Genomic DNA, 19,494 nt, shown 5'->3' with positions numbered 1-19,494 from the left:
TTCCAGCCAAAATGCTCCTCTATTTATTAATATAAGATGTAGTGCAATATATTTGTTTTGCCTGAAATATGAAGGTTGGTTAGAGGATAAACTAAGACAAATTCAATCATGAACGTAGTTGCAAAATCCACAATGAATAAAGATACAAACAAATAAATGCGGTTTCTTTATTATATGTAATCTTCAACACAGAGGTATTAAAAACCACTTGGTGACATCAAACTATACTGGTGAATATCTCATCATGTCCTGCAGAACTTGCACCCAAATGAATCAGAGGGCACAGCACCCCATATAATGAGCCTCTTTCATCTGACCTTTGACCCAAATAGATTGTTCATACATCTTCAGTACTGACCAGGGTACTTGTGTGGACCCATATGATTGTAGTGTATAACTCTTAACCTTTTTGTTATGTATGGTAATGGAATGAGAACAACAAAACATATATTTCAATTAGCTACAGAATATATCTATTGCACCCTATATTGTGTTAAAGAGGAGATCCTTAGGTTACAAATGGAAAACGGCAAATAAAGTCTCCTATATGTAACACTGTATACAATGATAAAAACATGTCCAGTTTCTTTAAATCCTACAGGTAAATAAGAGATTGACAAGAGTGAACCGTATGACATCCCAAAATGTCGACAGCCCCATGTCAACTCGATGAATTAAAAACATTGTGCAAATGTATTGAGTAAAAATACACTACGGGTTCTTAAGACCGCTGGTGATGATGAGATATCTCCAACATCAAAATTATCACTTGTCTGTCACTGTTAAAAAAGGAAGTCAACTGCAGCACATAACAAGTACAGTACAGTGTTTCATGTTTTCATAAAAGCAGTACACAGACATACCATCTCTGATCATGGATACCAACCAGAAAGGCCAAAAACCTTTTTTTTAAGACATTATGAATAACAAATATACTAGAAAAAACAGTCCATCTTTCAACTGCTGCACCGCCAATATATAAACAGTGTGTGCTATAAAGCATACACTGTACTTCTGACAGGTTCAAACAAAATCATAGCATGCAAAATAAAATAAAAATCCAAGTGTAAAGTAGAGAAAAAACTAAACAACTACCGATGCCCAAAATCGTTATCTGATACCTTTGGTTCAGTCACACTCCATGATAGCACCACATTATAAAGGGTATGATGTTTCAGTCATTGTTTATGTATAACAGGCCCTAGCATGGATGGTAATGGTACTTACAGGAAGGGAAACCTAGAGGGAACAAGCCATCAGAGTTTATAATTGTGGCTGACACATTTCTTTCATAGTAGTGTGGTTAATTGTAATGCGAATCTGCATAGGGGGCTGATAAGATCCTGAAATTTGTGTGTGGAAAAGGTCTGGCCATCTGTATGTATTGTGCTGTGCCATTCCATCTCAGTACGTCGAGCTAAAACACATGCAGGGGACAGTACTAGTGTAGTTGTTGAAGCTTATTTGTGCTCTTTGAACGCATGGCCTGACTTCTCATCCAGGACTCCCAACGCTGAACCTGCTGACTCCGCAACTCTGAACGTGAAGGCAGCCACGGCAGGCGAGGGCCTACTGGCCTTCTTCCATCCTAACACACCAAGTGCACTGAAATGTTTTTAATTAATGTCCGTTAGAAACGTATATATATATATACGTTTATTATATATACATATACATATACAGTATTATATATATATATATAGTTCAATTGAGATCCTATGTGTAAAAAAATTAACAAAAAAGAAAAACATGAAATGAAGAAGATAATGGCATCCTAGTAGTCCTTTAGTCAGATCTGCTGGCCTCTGGCTCAGGAGGGGGCGTGCCCTGACGTGAAGGAGGTGAGTCCTCGTCGCTCTGATTGGTTGCGTCAGGACCCTCTGGCTCAGGCTTGGTGAGGGGCTCCTTTGTGGGTGGGGCTGGAGTTTGCGTACAGTTGATTGGTTCCAGTTCTATGGGAGGCTGGAGGGGACAAAAACAACAACCAGATGAGACCATTGTGGAGCAAATCAAGGAAGTAACAAAAGACTATTGATGACAAAAAAAGAAAACAAAGATCCACACAGATACCACAGTTTATCCAGAATACCGCAACAAACACAGTGATTACTCTGTCAACAAGTAGCTTTAGATGAATGAACAAAAGATTCCATTGTCTTTTATTAGGTGTACTCGTTTGCCACTTTTAACACAAATCAAGTGTTTTAACACAAATTAACGGGGAGTTTCTAGCTTGTTAGCAGAGCTATCACTGTACATTGAGCTATAAAACACTTAAAATACACAGGGGGTGAAAAAGCATTTCAGGATATAAATAGCCCTTAGGCACCTTGTGAAACACTAAATCAAGACACATAGTAGTCATTCTATCAAAGCTAAGGACACTGTGCAGGCAGGAGAAATGCCGGGTCGTGTACATTTCCCCTGATCACGGGATCAAGGGATTATTCTTGATTTCATCCTGTCAGTTTCATGATGAATCTATCTAACCAAGAGTGTACACCACAGAAAATGACCAAATTAAAAAAAAAAATATTTATTCAAGCCCTTGAAGGAGTGTCTAACTAACAGCACTAGGCTGTGTTCCATTACACAAAGTTGTTACCTCCAATCTGCCCTCATTCCCTCCCCTCCATAGATCTGACAGGACACAATAGCTGGATAGGTGGAAGCAACATAGTTTTCACTGTGCAGCCTACACCTATCCAGTCCTATCAGATCTGTGAAGGGGAGGGAACAAGGGCAGATTGGCGGGAACAACTTTCTGTCATGAAGCGCAGCCCTACTCTTTATGGGAAACTGACCTAAGATCAGAAGTCTAATGAAAGTGAAGAATAAAAGATAAAGGCAAGCCCAGATATGATACCTGCAGCGACATTCACAGACAGTAGAGCCCTCAGCAGCAGACTAGAGCACCCACAGTAAAATAAAGAAACAGCGGGGGGGAGGGGGGGAGGGAGAGGAGGGGGGGGGGGGGGGGACAGAAACAGTAGTTGGAACGGGCGGATCTGTTTTGGGGTTACTCAACTTTAATTCTAGTTACTGTGTAAAATTACACTAGAAATGTTTCCGAAGGAAGGCACTCATGTCATATCAAACTGGTATTCACCACAAATCCACTTCCTGTCCAGAACAAGGGCAGCTCCCCGCGCCACAGCGCCACCGCTAGGCTGGAGAGGAGAGTGCAAGGCACCAGGTATAAGAGGGCGGGCTGGCCCATCTGCATTAGAGCCAGGGCCACAAAAGTGATGAGCAGGCCAACGCCGTAACCTGGAAGGGGAGGGAGAGAGGGAGGGAGGGAGAGAGGGAGGGAGAGAGGGAGGGAGGGAGGGAGGGAGGGAGGGAGAGAGGGAGGGAGGGGGGGAGAGAGGGAGGGAGGGGGGGAGAGAGGGAGGGAGGGGGGGAGAGAGGGAGAGGGAGAGGGAGAGGGAGAGAGAGAGAGACAAAGTTAGGTTAGAGGTTAGTGACTGAGTAAGGGTGGAATCAGACCCATCAAAAGAGCTGCAGGTCAGGTCTGTTACCTTACCGATGGTGCAGGCCAGGAAATAGATCCTTGAGGACTGCATGAGGATGTCAAACCTGTGACAATAGGCTACCAGAAGACCTATCAGCAACGCGCAGGAGAGAGGACGGTTACACAGTATCAACTAAGGCGTGTGACGACAAGTAGCAGCTAGATAGCAGCTTTTATCTCCACACAGACAGGGGGGGGGGAACCCTGTGGGTCCCACGGTGGGGGTGTTACCTGGTACTAAGATATGGGGGGGGGGGGGGGGACAACCCTGTGGGTTAGGGTTAGGGTTACCTGGTACTAAGATATCCCCGAAGCCGAGGAGAGAGAAGGGCCTGTCACACAGCGCCAAGGGGGAGAAGTTTAGTCGGGGGACTTTGAGCACCATAGGAAGCTGTAGGACACACAGAGGGCAGACAGGAGACAGGAAATTATAGAGCACTGGACATAAAATAAGAGAGAGTTAAAAGGTCCTAAAGAGATTTTGACAGCAGAAAAATCACACAATGTTCCTGGCTTGGAGTCCTCAAATGACAAATGTACCTTTTCATGAGTGGAGGAGTCAGAGGGACCAGCCGCTACTTCCACCATAATACTTTCCCCACTCTGTGGAACAAGTCACAGGAAAAAGATAGGATCAGCCTATGCTGACTGTTGAGGGCAAATTACCCATAACGTCAAAAAAGCAGAACAATAAAAATGATTGTGACCAACATACCTTGGTAAAGCGAGGTGTAATAAATACAAAGAAAACATCGTAGACAAACAGGACAACCAACAGTAAAGTGCAGGCCTGCAAGAGAGAAGAAGAAAACATCTACATGATGTCTCTTGCCCACGATGCTACAACCACTGATCTAGTTATTCAGTCAGACGATGGTTAGGTTGAACACACGGTGACTTGCTTCTGAACAATTCCAGCACACATGCACGGTCAGTACAGTACATCACAGAGAGGGCCCATGTGTTGCGCAATGACACCCACCTTAAAAGTGGGCAGTCTGATTGTTTTCAGCATGTAGAGACAGAAGGCTATCCCCAGGGCGTCCTGTAACACCCACGCCCACCTAGCACACCATATGGGACAACATGGTCACAGTCAGCCTGGAACAAACCTCGTCACCGCCCGACGCCAGAGAGATGACTCACTCTCCCGCTCATACGCCTCATTCACGTTACAGCATTCAGTAGTTATGACACACATCATGTCAACACTTAACTATTCAAATTAAACTAAGTAGCCAATCATCCTTCTGCTTGTCAATCGCATAACAACAGATGCCGTGCGTACAGTCATTAGTGTTTGTTTCCCCCCCAGTGCGTTGACGTAACCGTGTCTACGGTGTCTCTAAACTCACTGGTCTTCGTTGCGGAACACTCCCCAGGTGATACTGACACCGATGCAGAACGCTGACAGCAGCAGCATGCGCACCTGGGGCCGCTTGTGGCAGTACGGCAGGTTGTTCTCCGGGATCCTGCGGCCGCAGAGGGACACGTGTAAGACGTCAGACCGCCGGGAGTCGTGACAGAGAAAAGTAAACAATCGGTAAACAATTTGTGTTCGCGGAAGTCTCACCTGCACTTCCCGAAGGGGAGCCTCCGCACGAAGGGCCAGAGACAACTGTACAGGCCGACGGAGGAGGCCAGGCAGAAGATCCCGATGATCATGTAGACTACACCGAGGGAGAGAGGACAGACATGAGCACACTCGTCTTAGTGACCTAGGGAGTATGGTTGGCCTTGGTGCCATACAATAAGGGGACAGAACCTGTGTGTGTGTGTCCAAGTAGTGGATCCTCAGTTGGTAGAGCATGCCGTTAACAACGCTTAGGTTGTGGGTTGGATTCCCGCTGGGTCCATATATACTGAAAAATGTACGCGCTCACTGCAATGCGAGTCGCTTTGGATAAATGGCAGTGGCTATGGATTTAATGTCAGTTAAATGGCATTTATTTATTAAGTAGTCCTAGGCTGCGCTGTCGTGAAACGTGGAAGGGAGTGAGGGTATATGTGGAGAACAGGGTAGAAATCGGAGGACGGGCTCATTGTAATGCCTGGAATGGAATAACGGAAATTATAGAGCAGAACGGTTTGATGCCGTTCCTCATTCCGTCCCATGCATTGCAATGAGCCTGTCCTCCGATGTCACTGGTGGAGAAGGGGGTATGGGTGAGTGCCAGAGACACAGTCAGGTACGGGACAGATACGTACCCAGGTGGTCGTAGAAGAAGTAGAGCAGCACCAGCATGCTGCAGCACATGACCACAAACACACAGATCATGATGGGCGTCACGTCCACAGTCTCCTCGTCCTGCTTCTCCGCGCTGTCGTCGCGTTTGTGCTTCATGTAGCGCCTGCAGGGAGACACGATGTGAGTGAATGAGGGGAGCCCCTGCGGACCTGCGTCAGAAACCCCGACTGACGCTGACCTTAATCACCATGTTAAGTCAGTCCTGCAGTGGATTCTGTTGCCTCTGACAAACTGAAGTGCCTGACTCATTCTTATGATGTGAAAGGAGCCACTGCGGCCCTGCGTTCAGAAACCCCTCCTGACCTTTCCCTTAGTCACCATGATAACTCAGTCCTGCTGTGGATCCTTTAGCCTCTGACAAACTGAAACTACTGACTCATTCCGTTGACCTCAACTGACGCCAGTCACAGCTGCATTGTCCTCAGAATGTTTCGCAAATAGAACGATCCAGAATGCACATTAGAACTGGCTAAAGACATATTTTAGGTGAAGCTGTGACGAATCCTCTCCGGGAATGATTCCCTCGATTAATTAACTCCGGTTTAAATTGAGCAACTATACGCCGAGCAACTGAGGCCAACTCTGGCCACGTGTCAAGAGCGACTTTGTTTTGAGTCATGGATAGAATGTGCACTGACTCCTCATTCCTGTTCTGAACGATGACAACTACAGTGATCGAATCAGAATACTGTATTCAACAAAGCCTCGGTAGACTAACTGAATGCCGGTTTGATGTCCTCTCTCAGTCCCTCCCCCTCCCCTCTCTCACTTACTTCTTAATGTCCTTGCTGCCGGCCCAGTAGCCTCCGATAGCCACTGTGCCCACAGCCATCAGGAAGATGATCACCATGTTGTAGTCCAGGACTGGCTCTTTGGGCGCATACATGGCCACCTCCCTCCCCTCCCTAAAGTTCTGCGAGGACAGGAAACACAGGTGTAGAGTCAGTGGAGTCGTCGTGACACAGACGGGTATATCTCCTGTGTCAGCGGTCAGTGGTTTCTCTCACCTTGCTGATGTCCAACATATCTGTGTAGCTAAGCAGTGCTACAGGGATGTCAATCTCCTCATACTGAGTCTTGTTTCCTGCAGGGGGTGTCTGTGTGGTGGAAAAACAAACACATGGGAATTTCCACCAATATACAATCCTCTGTTCAACTACTTACAACCCAAGTTTACTTTTGCTGTGTCCCAATACTGAGAGAGGGAACTGTTTCTTACCAGTCTGTCTTTGCTGACGATGAGCAGACCCTTGGCACCGTTGAGCTGAGCCAGTCTGACCTTTTCATAGAAGGTGCAGTTGCCCCTCATCACCATGGGGATGCGATTGGGGAAGCCCCCCTCTGGGACATCAGAGGGGAAGCACAAGGATGAGGCTGTCAGGTCATAGATCTGGAGCCGTGACTGGAAACACAAACGGACAGACCATTACCAGCTCAGTCACAGTTAGTTAGTTAGTTAGTTAGATGCAGTTCTCTGTGAGATTATTCTCTGTACGCATTCTAGGCTGGTATGTCATTTCAGGTTTTTTTCACTCTTTTTGTGATCAAAGTTTTTTATTGATTACATGAAGACACTTACTGCTTTATTGAGGTCCTGAGGTAGACGTGCCCACTGAGAGTTGAAGAATATGCAGTAATCCTTTCCTTTGCTTTTGCCCTTGTCACTGAAATGGGCCATTCCATACTCTCCCACAACCTGTCAAAGGACAGACAAATGTTTATGGCAAGGCAGAACTAAGCTGTTACTGTAACTTTCCACGGATACACCAAATAAATGGTAAGGCTTGATCAAGAGTTGATCAATGGTGACCATGGCAATGAGAGTGTCCTTATCACATCATTACACAACCATGAAGGGACAATCGTGAAATTCTAAAACTTTATTTCATTATAACACAGGAAAAATGGCAATTATTGCTCGCGGGAGATTACCTTATAAATAGTTTAAATGGCCTGGGCGTAATATCTGGACTGGTTATATGTCACACTGCCATATATTGAGAAGCATTAATTTCAAGTTGAATGCATAAAGTCGGCTGCTCTCAGCAATAGCTCTCTTGAGATGAGAAGCATTGCAGACATTTACAACACTAGTCTCAGAAGAAGAACTGTCTAGACGACTGACAGTTAGTTAATCCTGAAACGTTACTGCCCTTCAAATAAAGGGAAGCAATCACTGCGCTGAGTATATTCAACGGTGGCACCAAGCAGCAGGGATGTCTGTGCGGGATACAGCAGGGCCCTGCTGCTGCTATGAACATTCTCAGCGCCCTCAATCGGTAGTGATCTCCGCAAGCTAACAGACATGTAGCGCTCATGCTAATTTGTTTCACAAACAAAAACTAACCCTGTTTAGATCGGCCACGCGTTAGTTGTATCATATATGTTTGCCATAGTGTCTTGCGTGAACAGACATGCGAACCATCTCACCTGTTTTATAAGAATAGCTGCCCAAACCAGGGTTATCGGGACCCTCATGATGTCTAGCTTGTTATTGTTTCCCCCGCCGCACTGCTTTCCAGTGCGCTCACCAGCTGTTTTGACATTTCCCTCCCACATTCTGCAGTGCGTTTGCCATTGATTGGTTCATCTTCACGGAGCGTCAGCGCACACTGATCATACTTGGTTTACATAGATGTCAATCAATGTAAGGAAAAACGCCAGAGGTCTACCAGCGTACTACGCTCCTTATTCCCAATAGAATTAAACATTTAAATGTTTGATGGTTGATGGTATTTTTATTTAAAGATTGGCCAGGGCAATAATTGTAAATCCTGTAAAAACGTGAAAGGTGAAATTATTCTTTTTGTATTTCAGGGGTCAGAGGGTCGGGAGGAGTGGCTAAAACAATTTAAAAATGGCGGTGAGTCTAATCATTTTCTCTCTCTGTCCACCTCGTGTTTATTAACTTTCTTCAGTTACTTTGTATTACTAATTTAGAGGTGATGTCTTTACAGCATTCCTCTAAATCTACAGCATTCTTTTGGCAACTAATTGCTAAGGACTGAGTTAGCCGAAGTCGACGGCTACAGGCTTTGTGTCTGACATAGAAAAGCCTGAAGCCGCCGACATCGGCTAGGCGGGCTGCGTTTCTTTGCATGATGCTTCTGTTCCAATTGATCAATTAAAAAATCCTCATTGAAAATGAACGTGCCTTTTCCATTCTGAAAACGGAATTAATTAATCATTAATTGAAACGGAACCATACTCAACCCTCAGGGATTGAACCCAGTCAATGAGGCTACCAAGTCAGTTGATTATCCACTCTATTAGGGGACCCGGTCTTTCCTCTTGACAGTCTAGGTATACATTTAGTTTGTATAACTGTCAGCCGAGACAGAACAGGGGTGGGTGATAGGATTCTCCTTCTTTCTCTCATTCATCCTCTCTTCCTCTCAGGATAAAGAAAAGAAGAAGAAGGAGAGTATATTTGACTTGTCAAAGTACATTGATAAAACAATCCGCGTCAAGTTCCAGGGAGGACGAGAAGGTACGTCACTGTTTTCACCTCGTGACATCGCTGTTTAACAGCTGTTCAATTCGGTTCAATAATCAGTGGTATGATCAGTGACATGTAATAATGTGTATTTTATGTGACACAGCCAGTGGGATCCTGAAGGGTTTTGATCCTCTGTTGAACCTGGTATTGGATGACACCATCGAGTACATGAGAGGTAAGCATGACTTATATGAGCATATCATGAATATAAACTCAACCAACAATATAAATGTTATTCACGCAACACTTATAGTAACCATCAAGAGGAGAGGCCATTATGTTAACACTGTTGTATAGTTACCTTTTTGGTCCTCCTTCCTACATTTACATTTTTTAACATTTAAGTCATTTAGCAGATGCTTTTATCTAAAGCGACTAACAATAAATGTAAAACCTTCAAGAACAACAAGTGCCATTCCTCTCATTCTTCGAATCCTTTGTTTTTAGACCCTGATGATCAGTTCAAGCTGACAGAGGACACCAGGCAGCTGGGTCTGGCGGTGTGTCGAGGGACATCTGTGGTGCTCATTAGCCCACAAGATGGCATGGAATCCATCCCCAACCCCTTCCTCCAGCAACAGGATGGCTAGACTTCCTACTTCCATTTACCTCACACCAAACCCTCTCCTCCTCTGGAAGACAGAATTCATTGTAAATGAAGAAATGATTTAAGCGTTTTCTCAATTGTTAGGAACATGACTCCTCACGTCCTTTCCTCTGTCCGCCGCTCACTTTGTCCTCAGAAAGCATAGGAGGTGAATATATAAGAGGAGGAACCTAGCTCTTCTCCTCCAGCGCGTTCAGTAGGATGCGAGTAGAGGACGGAGGAGAAGATACAAAGTCGTGTTCCTAACAATTGAGAAAAGGCTATTGTGTTGTGATGTAATCATTGTAACAGTCAATCTGAATATTTGATTTAGTACAGAGTAGTTTGTTAAATATGCATTTTGTTTCATCTGATAGACCTGTGTTCTGTGTAAAAGATTATTTTGAATACAGTAGCTTGTGTTTCGTTGGGAGAACTTTCGTCCCTGACTGTAGACAACTGAAACATCTTATTGCCGCGGTGATACTGCCACCACACATTAAATGATGTATTGTTCATGTTTTGTTTTCCCTAAATCAGACTGTCAATCAGATTGAACTGTATGGAGGTGTTTTCTTTTTAGCTGTACTTTTTGTTACATTCCACATGTAATACATTTACTTACTATTTTCTGTATCGGATGTGTACTTTATTCAATATTTTACTTTTTAGTTGGAATAGCCCAATGAAGAATGGCAGACTGAGACATCATGGTATTATTTTAGTTATTTGACAGACATCATCATAAGATGTTATTTAACCTTTATTTATACAGGGCAACACACCAAGAGACCAAGGGCTCTTTTGCAGGTGCACCCTGTCCTTAACATGAATGCAATTTCAAAACAACACATTCAATATACAATACAGTAAAAGACAGAAGTCAATACATCATATAAAATGATTGTGTTATATCAAGACAAACAAACACATCCTTCACCCAAGGTCCTCAAATCAACATTTTAAATGTATTTTGTATATTGTTCCACCTGTGAGGTGCACCAAAAATGATGATTATGAAAGCAAAATGTTATATAACTACCAGAGATTTCTGCATGTGTATAATTAGCCTTTGAAACTACTTAGAGACACTCCTAAAGGTTGCAAGCTCAATCTTGTTTTTCAAGGTTGAATGAAGTCAGTATGATGTCATTCCATACGTCCATCCTCCTGCTTCATTGCTTGGCGGAAAGTGCATTTCCAATCACAGGGTATTTGACTCAGGAGAGGAATGCTGGACTTGTAGAGGTGTAAGTTTCTATTCATTATTGTCATTACATTCGTTTCCTTTTATTCGTATTAAAAAGGGACCGATCGGTATATTGCTATACAGTATAACAAAGTATGAGCTGGCTCAAAATCCTTTCTTTGCCTTCTTACTTTTTGTCGGTAGACTGCTGGCTAGCTAGTTAGCCTAGCTAACTCATTTAGCTCATCTATCCATGTCAGCTAACGTCGATAGCTCTGCTAGAATGTATAGATGTTTTAAGGTAGTTAGTCCTACGATAACTACCGTATGGTGATCTGTTTTGTGTTATGTACGAGCACAAGAGTCAGCCTCAGGCTGTGTGTGTAGCTAGCTAGCTCCCCGGCCAGTGGTGTCAGAGTGACGTGTGTGATGTCCTCACTGTGTGTGTGTGTGTGTGGACTGAGTCTTCTGGCTACATTGCAAGTTGCCAAGCTGTTTCTTTTTTGTTTTGTTGTAAACAACGGGAATGTCATCGTCGTGTATGGAAAAAACGGGCCAAACTGTCAATATTGTATCAAGATGATAGAGTTCCAGTAGTTGTCTCAAATGGCTGATGTTTAAAACCGCAGTCTCTTTAATCAGCTAGTTGAATGCATGGAAGGAGGTGACGTACGTAGGACTGGAATGCAGAGGTCGAACTCCCTGACTCCCAGCCTTAAACCTTTCTCTCGTGAAACTGTCCTTGCTATGTTGACTTTGGCCAAATAAGGACGATCCCTGTTGGGGGGGGTGAATGTATCCACAGTCTTGCATCTATTTGTGTTATTTAACTGATTCTATTGACCATACCATACTGATGATTTGGCTTATTTGGGTATTCCCGGCAGAACTGTCATTGTTATCATACGTTATGGTCTTTGTTCACCATCCCAGGCTGTTACCAATTATCATGTTTTATCTTGTTATGGAATTCAGTTGGAGTCAAGACACTACGTTTATCAGCATCCCAGTCAGCAAACCATGGCTGGCTTCAGGCAAGAGGATGTGGAGGTGTACTATGACATGGGCGAGGAGCTGGGAAGGTACGTTTTTAAATGTGTCCATGTTGTGTCTTTGTTTTTCGCATGTGAGCCAAAGTGGTGTTATTATTATAATTTTTTTTCTAATGTTTTATTTTTTTATTTTATTTTTTTTACAACTATTTGGCCCTAAACTGCATCGTGCCCTGTTATGCCTTGCTAAGTCCTCATTGTGTGAGCCCTTGTAAACTAAACAGCACTTACAAAGAATGAGTAATCTGCCTGCAGAGGGTTGAGCTTGACTTCCTACCTTTATATGGAAGTGTTGTTTCCTGCAGTGTTGCAGCAAAAAGTATGACATCACTGCCTCAATGCGTTTATTTGCCCCTGTCTTGGTGTAGTCTTGGTGTAGTCTTGGTGTAGTCTTGCCTGCCTCGAAGGAGAGGGAACCGTTTGCCCAGAAGGAACAGCATGCAGACATAGCAGAACATTCAGTTCAGTTTCGGCATTCCTTCAGGCAATGCATCCACTCTGGAATGCAGCATTCCTAACTTACATACCTCACTCGTAGTAGCATTATGTGCTTATAACATAAATGCTTTTCCTAATCACGTTACATTGTTTGCTCTCCTGCATGTCCATTTTGTGTGTTGTCTGTCATCTGTTTAATATTTGGAGTTTTAATTATGGAAACTGCCAGTCTGTATACTGTAGGCTTATTACAATGCCAACAGTGAGCTTTACACAGTCTGCTGTCAAGTGTGTCCCGTCACTTTTTGACTTAATATGACCCGTCACTCCTTGATCTGTGTATCAACGGAGGCTGGTGGAGGCAGAGGACGCACTCATTGTAACGCATGGAATAGAATGAGTCCGTCCTCCGATTTCTACCTCCACGAGCCTCCCCCGGTGTGCGTACACCATCGTCCTCACGATGTCCCTTCGCCCGACAGCGGACAGTTCGCCATTGTACGGAAGTGCAGAGAGAAGAGCACGAGCTGCGAGTACGCCGCCAAGTTCATCAAAAAGCGGCGCCTGTCGTCCAGCCGTCGGGGCGTGAGCCGCGAGGAGATCGAGCGCGAGGTGAACATCCTGCGGGAGATCCAGCACAGCAACATCATCACGCTCCACGACATCTTCGAGAACAAGACGGACGTGATCCTGATCCTGGAGCTGGTATCGGGGGGGGAGCTCTTCGACTTCCTGGCGGAGAAGGAGTCTCTGACGGAGGAGGAGGCTACTCAGTTCCTCAAGCAGATCCTAGACGGGGTCCATTACTTGCACTCCAAACGCATTGCGCACTTTGACCTCAAGGTGGGCACCAGAAAACATTTGAAATTCAGTGTTACCTTGGGTCATTGGTATGTTAGTTTCTACTCTAGTAGTAAGAGGTTTGTTATGTTTAAAACCTGTAGATCCACAATCTTAGAATTCACCGTATTATGGTTTTGTTTTGCAGCCTGAGAACATCATGCTGCTGGATAAGAATGTCCCCAACCCCAGGATCAAGCTTATTGATTTTGGAATCGCTCATCAGATCAAAGCAGGAAATGAGTTCAAGAACATCTTTGGAACTCCAGAGTTTGTTGGTGAGATCCGATCTCTGTGATCTCTTATGATTCAATCTTAAACAAGTGATCCATAATACCCTTGTTGTTATGTTACGCTCACTAGGGGGGAAGTGGTTTGTTTTAGTAAGTAGAAATTTGTGTTAGATCTGTCCTTGCTTGAGAAACATCTGGGTAGAATTAAAGCCTTCCCCATAATCTGCTTGTTTTACAGCGCCAGAAATAGTCAACTATGAGCCACTTGGACTAGAGGCAGACATGTGGTGAGAATTCAAGATGTTTCATAATTATGAAACGATATTTTCCACTGAGGGCAAATCTCACTAACTTCTGGGTATTTTCTCTCTGCAGGAGTATTGGCGTAATCACATACATTCTGTGAGTACTGTTTTACATCATGGCCGAATGGCTGTTTCTCATTCAGATGTGTGTCATTTGAAATCTACACATAAACTTGACGCATGCTATACCTACACACTTAACAAATGTATTCAGGGTCATTATCTGGCAGGTGACAGTGCTGGTTTTCCTCAGGTTGAGCGGTGCTTCACCATTTCTTGGGGAGACCAAGCAAGAGACCCTTACCAACATCTCAGCTGTCAACTATGACTTTGATGAGGAGTACTTCAGCAATACCAGCGAGCTGGCCAAGGACTTTATTCGCCGTCTTCTGGTCAAGGATCCCAAGTAAGGATTACTTACAAAGTCCAGAGTACATGTTAGCTTGGCTAATAAGAACGCATAGCTTTAATAGCTATCCATTAACAAACGCTTTTCGTTCTCCAGGAAGAGGATGACTATTGATGACAGCCTACAGCATCCCTGGATCAAGGTGGGCTCACAATCTCTCACAATTCCCAGCATGTCATTCCACGGTAATCTTGAATGTAACGACTGTTCACTAACTCACACCCTCACGCTTCCTCTGCCCACCCAGGTGATCAAGAGGCGGAACGTGCGCCAGGAGGAGAGCGGCCGTAAGCCCGAGCGCCGTCGTTTGAAGACCACCCGTCTGAAGGAGTACACCATCAAGTCCCACTCCAGCATGCCGCCCAACAACACTTATGTCAACTTTGAGCGCTTCTCCCAGGTGCTGGAGGAGATCGCCGCGGCTGAGGAGGGTCTGAGGGATCTGGAGCTCAACCAGAGGTCTTGCCGGGAGGACGTGGCGGCTCTGCTGTCCATCTACGAGGAGAAGGAGGGCTGGTACAAGGAGGAGAACCAGAGCATCGCCAACGACCTGGGCCACATCCGCCAGGAGTTGCAGCGCACCCAGGCCCAGCGCAGGCAGAGCCAGGAAGAGGCCCGCGCCGCCATGCTGGCCGCCAACGCCCTCAAACGCAAGTTTGGGCGCCTGGAGAACCGCTACGACGTCCTGGCCGAGCAGGTGGCGTCGGAGGTGCGCTGGGTGGAGGAGCTGGTGAGGTCCATAAACACAGAGAAGGAGGGGTTCAGCTCTAGCAGCATGCCCTGAGCCTGGCGGTTAACCTTTGACATTCTCACTCTCTCAACTTCCAGCCCATTTCTTTGTACAGGATGTTATGTATGGAATACGGAGGGCCCATGTTTAGACCAGCTCATCATAAGCCATACTGCTGCCTTCACAGAGCGTTCACTGGGAAGATGTTGGCCCCCTGAATCCCTTTTTTAATGAGTACCAATAATATACAGAGTCCCTATATTGACTATATTCAGTTGACAAAATGTGTTTAAATGTCCATTACAGTATTCTCTAAATTAATTTATAAAGTTTAAGATTATAAGTGTTTTTATTGTCATGCACAGTGCTGACACACAGTTTGTTTAAATATGTTGGCAGTCTCTGTGCAGTATATTGGCAATACACTTTGTACATAAATGTTTTAAATAAAAATAATTTTGAGCCCCTGAATTGTAAGGATAGTACTACAAAAAGTCGTAGAAATCTGCTTGTGTTTCAACCCTTGGCTTTGTTGGCCAATTATTGAACTGGGCATTATTCAGCCCCATGTCACGCCTTATGCAATAGCTGATGATATCAGTGGAAAAATTATAGGAAAAGAACTATGGGGGTTATGCTCATGTATTATAGGGAGATTCCATTACATGTATTTCAGCTCATTGCTGGTAGGCTGTATTGCCTAATAAAGCTCACTCGCTGTTCTGAAATGCAAAGCGACTATACTGCACACATGGATATGCAAAAGCCATTGTTCGGGTGAGGGTTCTCTTAAGATATTGCAATTGTGTGTAAAGTTAAACATGTTTTGCAAGTCGTATGCTGTGCCTGTGTATTGAAACACTATTGCCTCAACGAACCTAGTCACCTCTTGACATGTTAATGCAATTCCAGTCGTGTGGCTGTTCCTCAAAATGTCTTAATCACAGCAGTAGTCTCTTACATACCAAATGATCAGCATGATGTTGAACTAGTGGCTACGTTGTTATGAATGTTCATTTGCCTTTTCCATTATGACCCTAGCACTTCCTCAGACATTCCGTCGGTTAGTCTTACATCCATGCATCACATTCCATGTTTAGCATAGATTCTATATACAGTACTGTGTATTTCCGTAGAATAATATTACTCGTTTGCATATAGCAGTGTCCCGAAATATCTTCCATTCATTTACTTTAGTGTGTTGCAAAAAGTATACTTGGTATAATGACTGATTTACATAGGTTTGTCGCAAATAAACAAAACTTCAATACCTGTAACTAAACTTTGTTGTGTACCTTTATTGTGTGGCTGTACTGTAGTTCAATGAGTCTAACACAGAAAACAATGTTTTCTTCTGGAAAATTCTACCGTGCTGACAGTTTATCAGCTAAAGTCATGATTTCAGTGTCAACAGCACTTGTTGAAATAGCTGATGAGACTGGTAGTCAAGGTGAACTCTCCATTAAGCCTTGACACTCCCTATGAGAACATCATAATTACACCCTGAAGCTTCTTCGGAAGAAATGAGACATGATTCACACTGAACGGACTGAATGTACATAGACTGATGACTGATAGAACACATCCTCTAGGAAGATTAGTTAATGCAGTAGACAAATGATACACAGTGTGGCCATAGATACAGTGCCTTGGGAAAGTATTCAGACCCCTTCACTTTTTCTACATTTTGTTGTGTTATAGACTCAATTTAAAATGGATTAAAATGGAGACCGATGGAGACAGTTAAAATGTTGGCATTTTAGCTAATTTTAAGAATGTCATAGCAAAGGGTCTGAATACTTATGTACATGAGGTATTTCTGTATTTCAATTTTAATAAATTTACTGAACTTTCTAATAACCTGTTTTCACTTTGTCATTCTGGGGCTCAGTTGGTAGAGCATGGCACTAACAACGCTTAGGTTGTGGGACCATATATACTGAAATGTATGCACTCACTGCAATGTAAGTCGCTTTGGATAAAAGCGTCAGCTAAATAGCATATATAAATAGCATACATGGAAAAAGTGAAGGGGTCTGAATACTTTCCGAAGGCACTGTATTAATGTTGTTGGCACGTCATCCGTCTCTAAAAGGGTTTGTTTGGGAAGCAGGGAGAGGAATGTGCCATGATGAACAGGAAGGGTGTGGGCTGGTCTTGGCATGGGTAAGTGAACACAGACTTCCCTGCTTTTTCTTCTGTTATACTGTAGCATTCAAACTGAGAAGGAGTAAAGGACTCTGAATTGGTTTTGTGGACAGGAAAACGGTAAGTAAGGACTTCTTTTTGGCTGACAACTCCATTACACCATGGGTTAAACTAATTCTAGGTCTATGGAAACTGCAAACCATAGGAAAGGCACTATTAATATCATAACAGATGACGTGACAAGCTAACTTCTGTATGTGAGATTACTTCTGCGTGGCATACAGTTTTCTTCAAGACTCTTCTCTCCCCTGTCACCCATTGTTGCAAAGGATTTTGTCCTTGACTTTTCCAGGCAGCACAACTTGTGACCAAAACATGGCTCGTTCCAAGTCCTCCCAGAGCCCCTGTAACTTTGTCATGGCAGTGCTCACCCTGTGGTCTGTGATCTCCCTCATTGTCATTACGGTGTGGGCGACGTCACCCTTCTTGAAAAGCGAGAGTCAGTGCAAGGCAGAAAAGCAGGCCCTGACTGAGAAGATGGAAGGGGCAAAAGTTGTCTGGGAAAAGGACGAACAAACCATGGTGGAGGAGTTGAAGTTGAGCAGGGAGAACCAAACCAAACTGAAGAAGGATATGGATGTGATCGCTGAAAGTCTGAGAGAGACCAGCTTGTCCCTGAATCAGAGTCTGGAGGAGAATGTGAGTTTTTGCACAGGATCAGTTTAGACTTTGACTATGGCCAATGTTTGAGATACCTTTGACATCTTAGTCCTGTATGGTTTAAGAGTCTTTCTCTTGACTATTTCCTCTATTGTCATTTTGTTACACTATATTCATGTTGATCGTCAGTGACTGTATATCTGTTTTATCACAGGCAATTCTAAATGAGAATCAAACAGCCCTGAGAAATGCAATAGGCCTGCACAGAGAAACACAGAGAAACCAGTCCTTAGTGCTGAGTCTACAGAGAGGTACAGTGGGACCAGATGACGTCATTATTTTCTCATGATAAGGATTGAAAGGGGGATTGGCAAACTCAACTCACTCAAACAATTTGTCTTTAGGCCGCAGGATCACAAGGATACACGAAGCAAGGAAAAAACCTGCACTCACTGGAATTACTGTTGTAGTTTTAATGTATAGTTATAGCAGCAGCAGAGAACAAAAGACAGTCACTCCTCGGGATAACAGAGCAACCTAAACATATTGATTGTTCGAGTATGCTGTTGTATGTAAGAGGTTGTTTAATGATGTGTATTTGTCCAGACCATGCTGATTTAATGATTTGTATTTGTCCAGACCATGCTGACGCACTGGAGTTCAACTTGACCCATACCATCCACCAGTCAAACTCTTGCTCAGCTTTATATGATGCGTCAAGAAACCAAGAAAAGGCGGCAACGAGTCAAGGAAAAGCCTGCGAGTCCAGCAAACAGTATTTAATTAAACTAATGTAAGTCAGTGTGACCAGTGCAATTCCAGTCTACAGTTCAATCTCAATAAAAACATACATACATACAGTACATAATGTTGTTGTATTACAGGGAAAGAGAAGGTTGCGATTTGAAGGAACCACTGATTACTCATGATCGAATGGTAATTCACCCCTAGAGCTTACTATGTTGTTACTGATAATCCCTTAATTAAATGTCCCAATACAATATTACTTTATGTTGTGGATCACAAGTGAATTGCATCAGGTTTTGTGTCATGAAGTTGTGTCATTCTATCTACTTTTTCCAAAGGATGCTGAATTAGTGGCTCGGCTGTGAGAGGACTGCTTGGAAAACAGGGGGGGAAGACCTCATAACGTAAACCATACTGCTGATTCGAAAATAATATCAACATGTATAAACCGGATTATCAGTGGTATAAACCGTATTTGACGGAGCTCTTTGGAATGTGTTTTTTCTATAAGTTTCAAACAATCATGGCATTGTCTGAGCTTATCTGTCAACGTTTTATGTTACTGTGTGAATACAAGAAGAAGTCATATCGACGATGTCACAACATACATATTACATACATTTTCCGTTACATATTCCAATGTGACTACTACACACACAAAGCATGTACAAATAAAATAAATGTTAACACATTCACTGCAGTTGTGTAGAAAGTAGAGTTTAGAAAGCCATTTATTTTATGTCTGGCTGGTGTGCTGGGTGTCAAGTTCACCACCAAGGATTGCCTGTCTATGTGTTTATTATCTTAGCTACTATTTTAATGTTTTGCGTAATGTTGTTGTTTTCCTGAAATTAATGGAAATAAAATTACCATTTTGGTCATCGCCACATTATTGT

The 19,494-nt window shown here is 43.6% G+C and overlaps 4 protein-coding genes across 5 annotated transcripts; 3 read left to right on the top strand and 1 right to left on the bottom strand.

Moving 5' to 3' along the window:
* Positions 1-163: 163 nt before the first annotated feature.
* sppl2 (signal peptide peptidase-like 2) lies at positions 164-8,272 on the bottom strand. Of its 2 annotated transcripts, none has more exons than XM_083690626.1 (15): positions 8,193-8,272; positions 7,342-7,458; positions 6,982-7,164; positions 6,770-6,859; positions 6,536-6,675; positions 5,723-5,865; positions 5,088-5,184; positions 4,870-4,986; positions 4,497-4,578; positions 4,230-4,304; positions 4,055-4,117; positions 3,806-3,905; positions 3,527-3,604; positions 3,110-3,270; positions 164-1,962 (listed from the first exon to the last, which is right to left on the bottom strand). In XM_083690626.1, the coding sequence occupies exons 1-15, from the start codon at positions 8,238-8,240 to the stop codon at positions 1,786-1,788; spliced, it is 1,671 nt and encodes a 556-aa protein (XP_083546752.1). In that variant the 5' UTR covers positions 8,241-8,272; the 3' UTR covers positions 164-1,785. The 2 variants fall into 2 exon arrangements, 1 of the variants encoding a protein (XP_083546752.1); XR_014554766.1 differs by having other exon boundaries at positions 1,840-1,962; positions 3,029-3,270.
* A 303-nt stretch (positions 8,273-8,575) lies between these two features.
* On the top strand, positions 8,576-10,476 carry LOC310818651 (U6 snRNA-associated Sm-like protein LSm7). The gene is made up of 4 exons (XM_083689648.1): positions 8,576-8,625; positions 9,162-9,252; positions 9,365-9,436; positions 9,709-10,476. Exons 1-4 carry the CDS (start codon positions 8,620-8,622, stop codon positions 9,849-9,851), a joined length of 312 nt encoding a protein of 103 aa, XP_083545774.1. The 5' UTR covers positions 8,576-8,619; the 3' UTR covers positions 9,852-10,476.
* A 542-nt stretch (positions 10,477-11,018) lies between these two features.
* Positions 11,019-16,311, top strand: dapk3 (death-associated protein kinase 3). The gene is made up of 9 exons (XM_083689888.1): positions 11,019-11,097; positions 12,012-12,118; positions 13,009-13,369; positions 13,515-13,644; positions 13,838-13,886; positions 13,975-14,001; positions 14,158-14,310; positions 14,410-14,455; positions 14,561-16,311. The coding sequence occupies exons 2-9, from the start codon at positions 12,057-12,059 to the stop codon at positions 15,095-15,097; spliced, it is 1,365 nt and encodes a 454-aa protein (XP_083546014.1). The 5' UTR covers positions 11,019-11,097; positions 12,012-12,056; the 3' UTR covers positions 15,098-16,311.
* Positions 16,312-17,207: 896 nt separating this feature from the next.
* LOC310819403 (uncharacterized protein) lies at positions 17,208-19,487 on the top strand. Its single transcript, XM_083690685.1, has 6 exons — positions 17,208-17,311; positions 17,544-17,890; positions 18,066-18,162; positions 18,491-18,644; positions 18,736-18,787; positions 18,937-19,487. The coding sequence occupies exons 2-6, from the start codon at positions 17,567-17,569 to the stop codon at positions 18,961-18,963; spliced, it is 654 nt and encodes a 217-aa protein (XP_083546811.1). The 5' UTR covers positions 17,208-17,311; positions 17,544-17,566; the 3' UTR covers positions 18,964-19,487.
* The last annotated feature ends 7 nt before the right edge of the window (positions 19,488-19,494 follow it).

The sequence above is a fragment of the Argentina silus genome, assembly GCF_951799395.1.
Source record: "Argentina silus genome assembly, chromosome: 18".
Lineage (NCBI taxonomy): Eukaryota > Metazoa > Chordata > Actinopteri > Argentiniformes > Argentinidae > Argentina > Argentina silus.
This window is presented reverse-complemented; position numbering and strand designations above follow the sequence as displayed.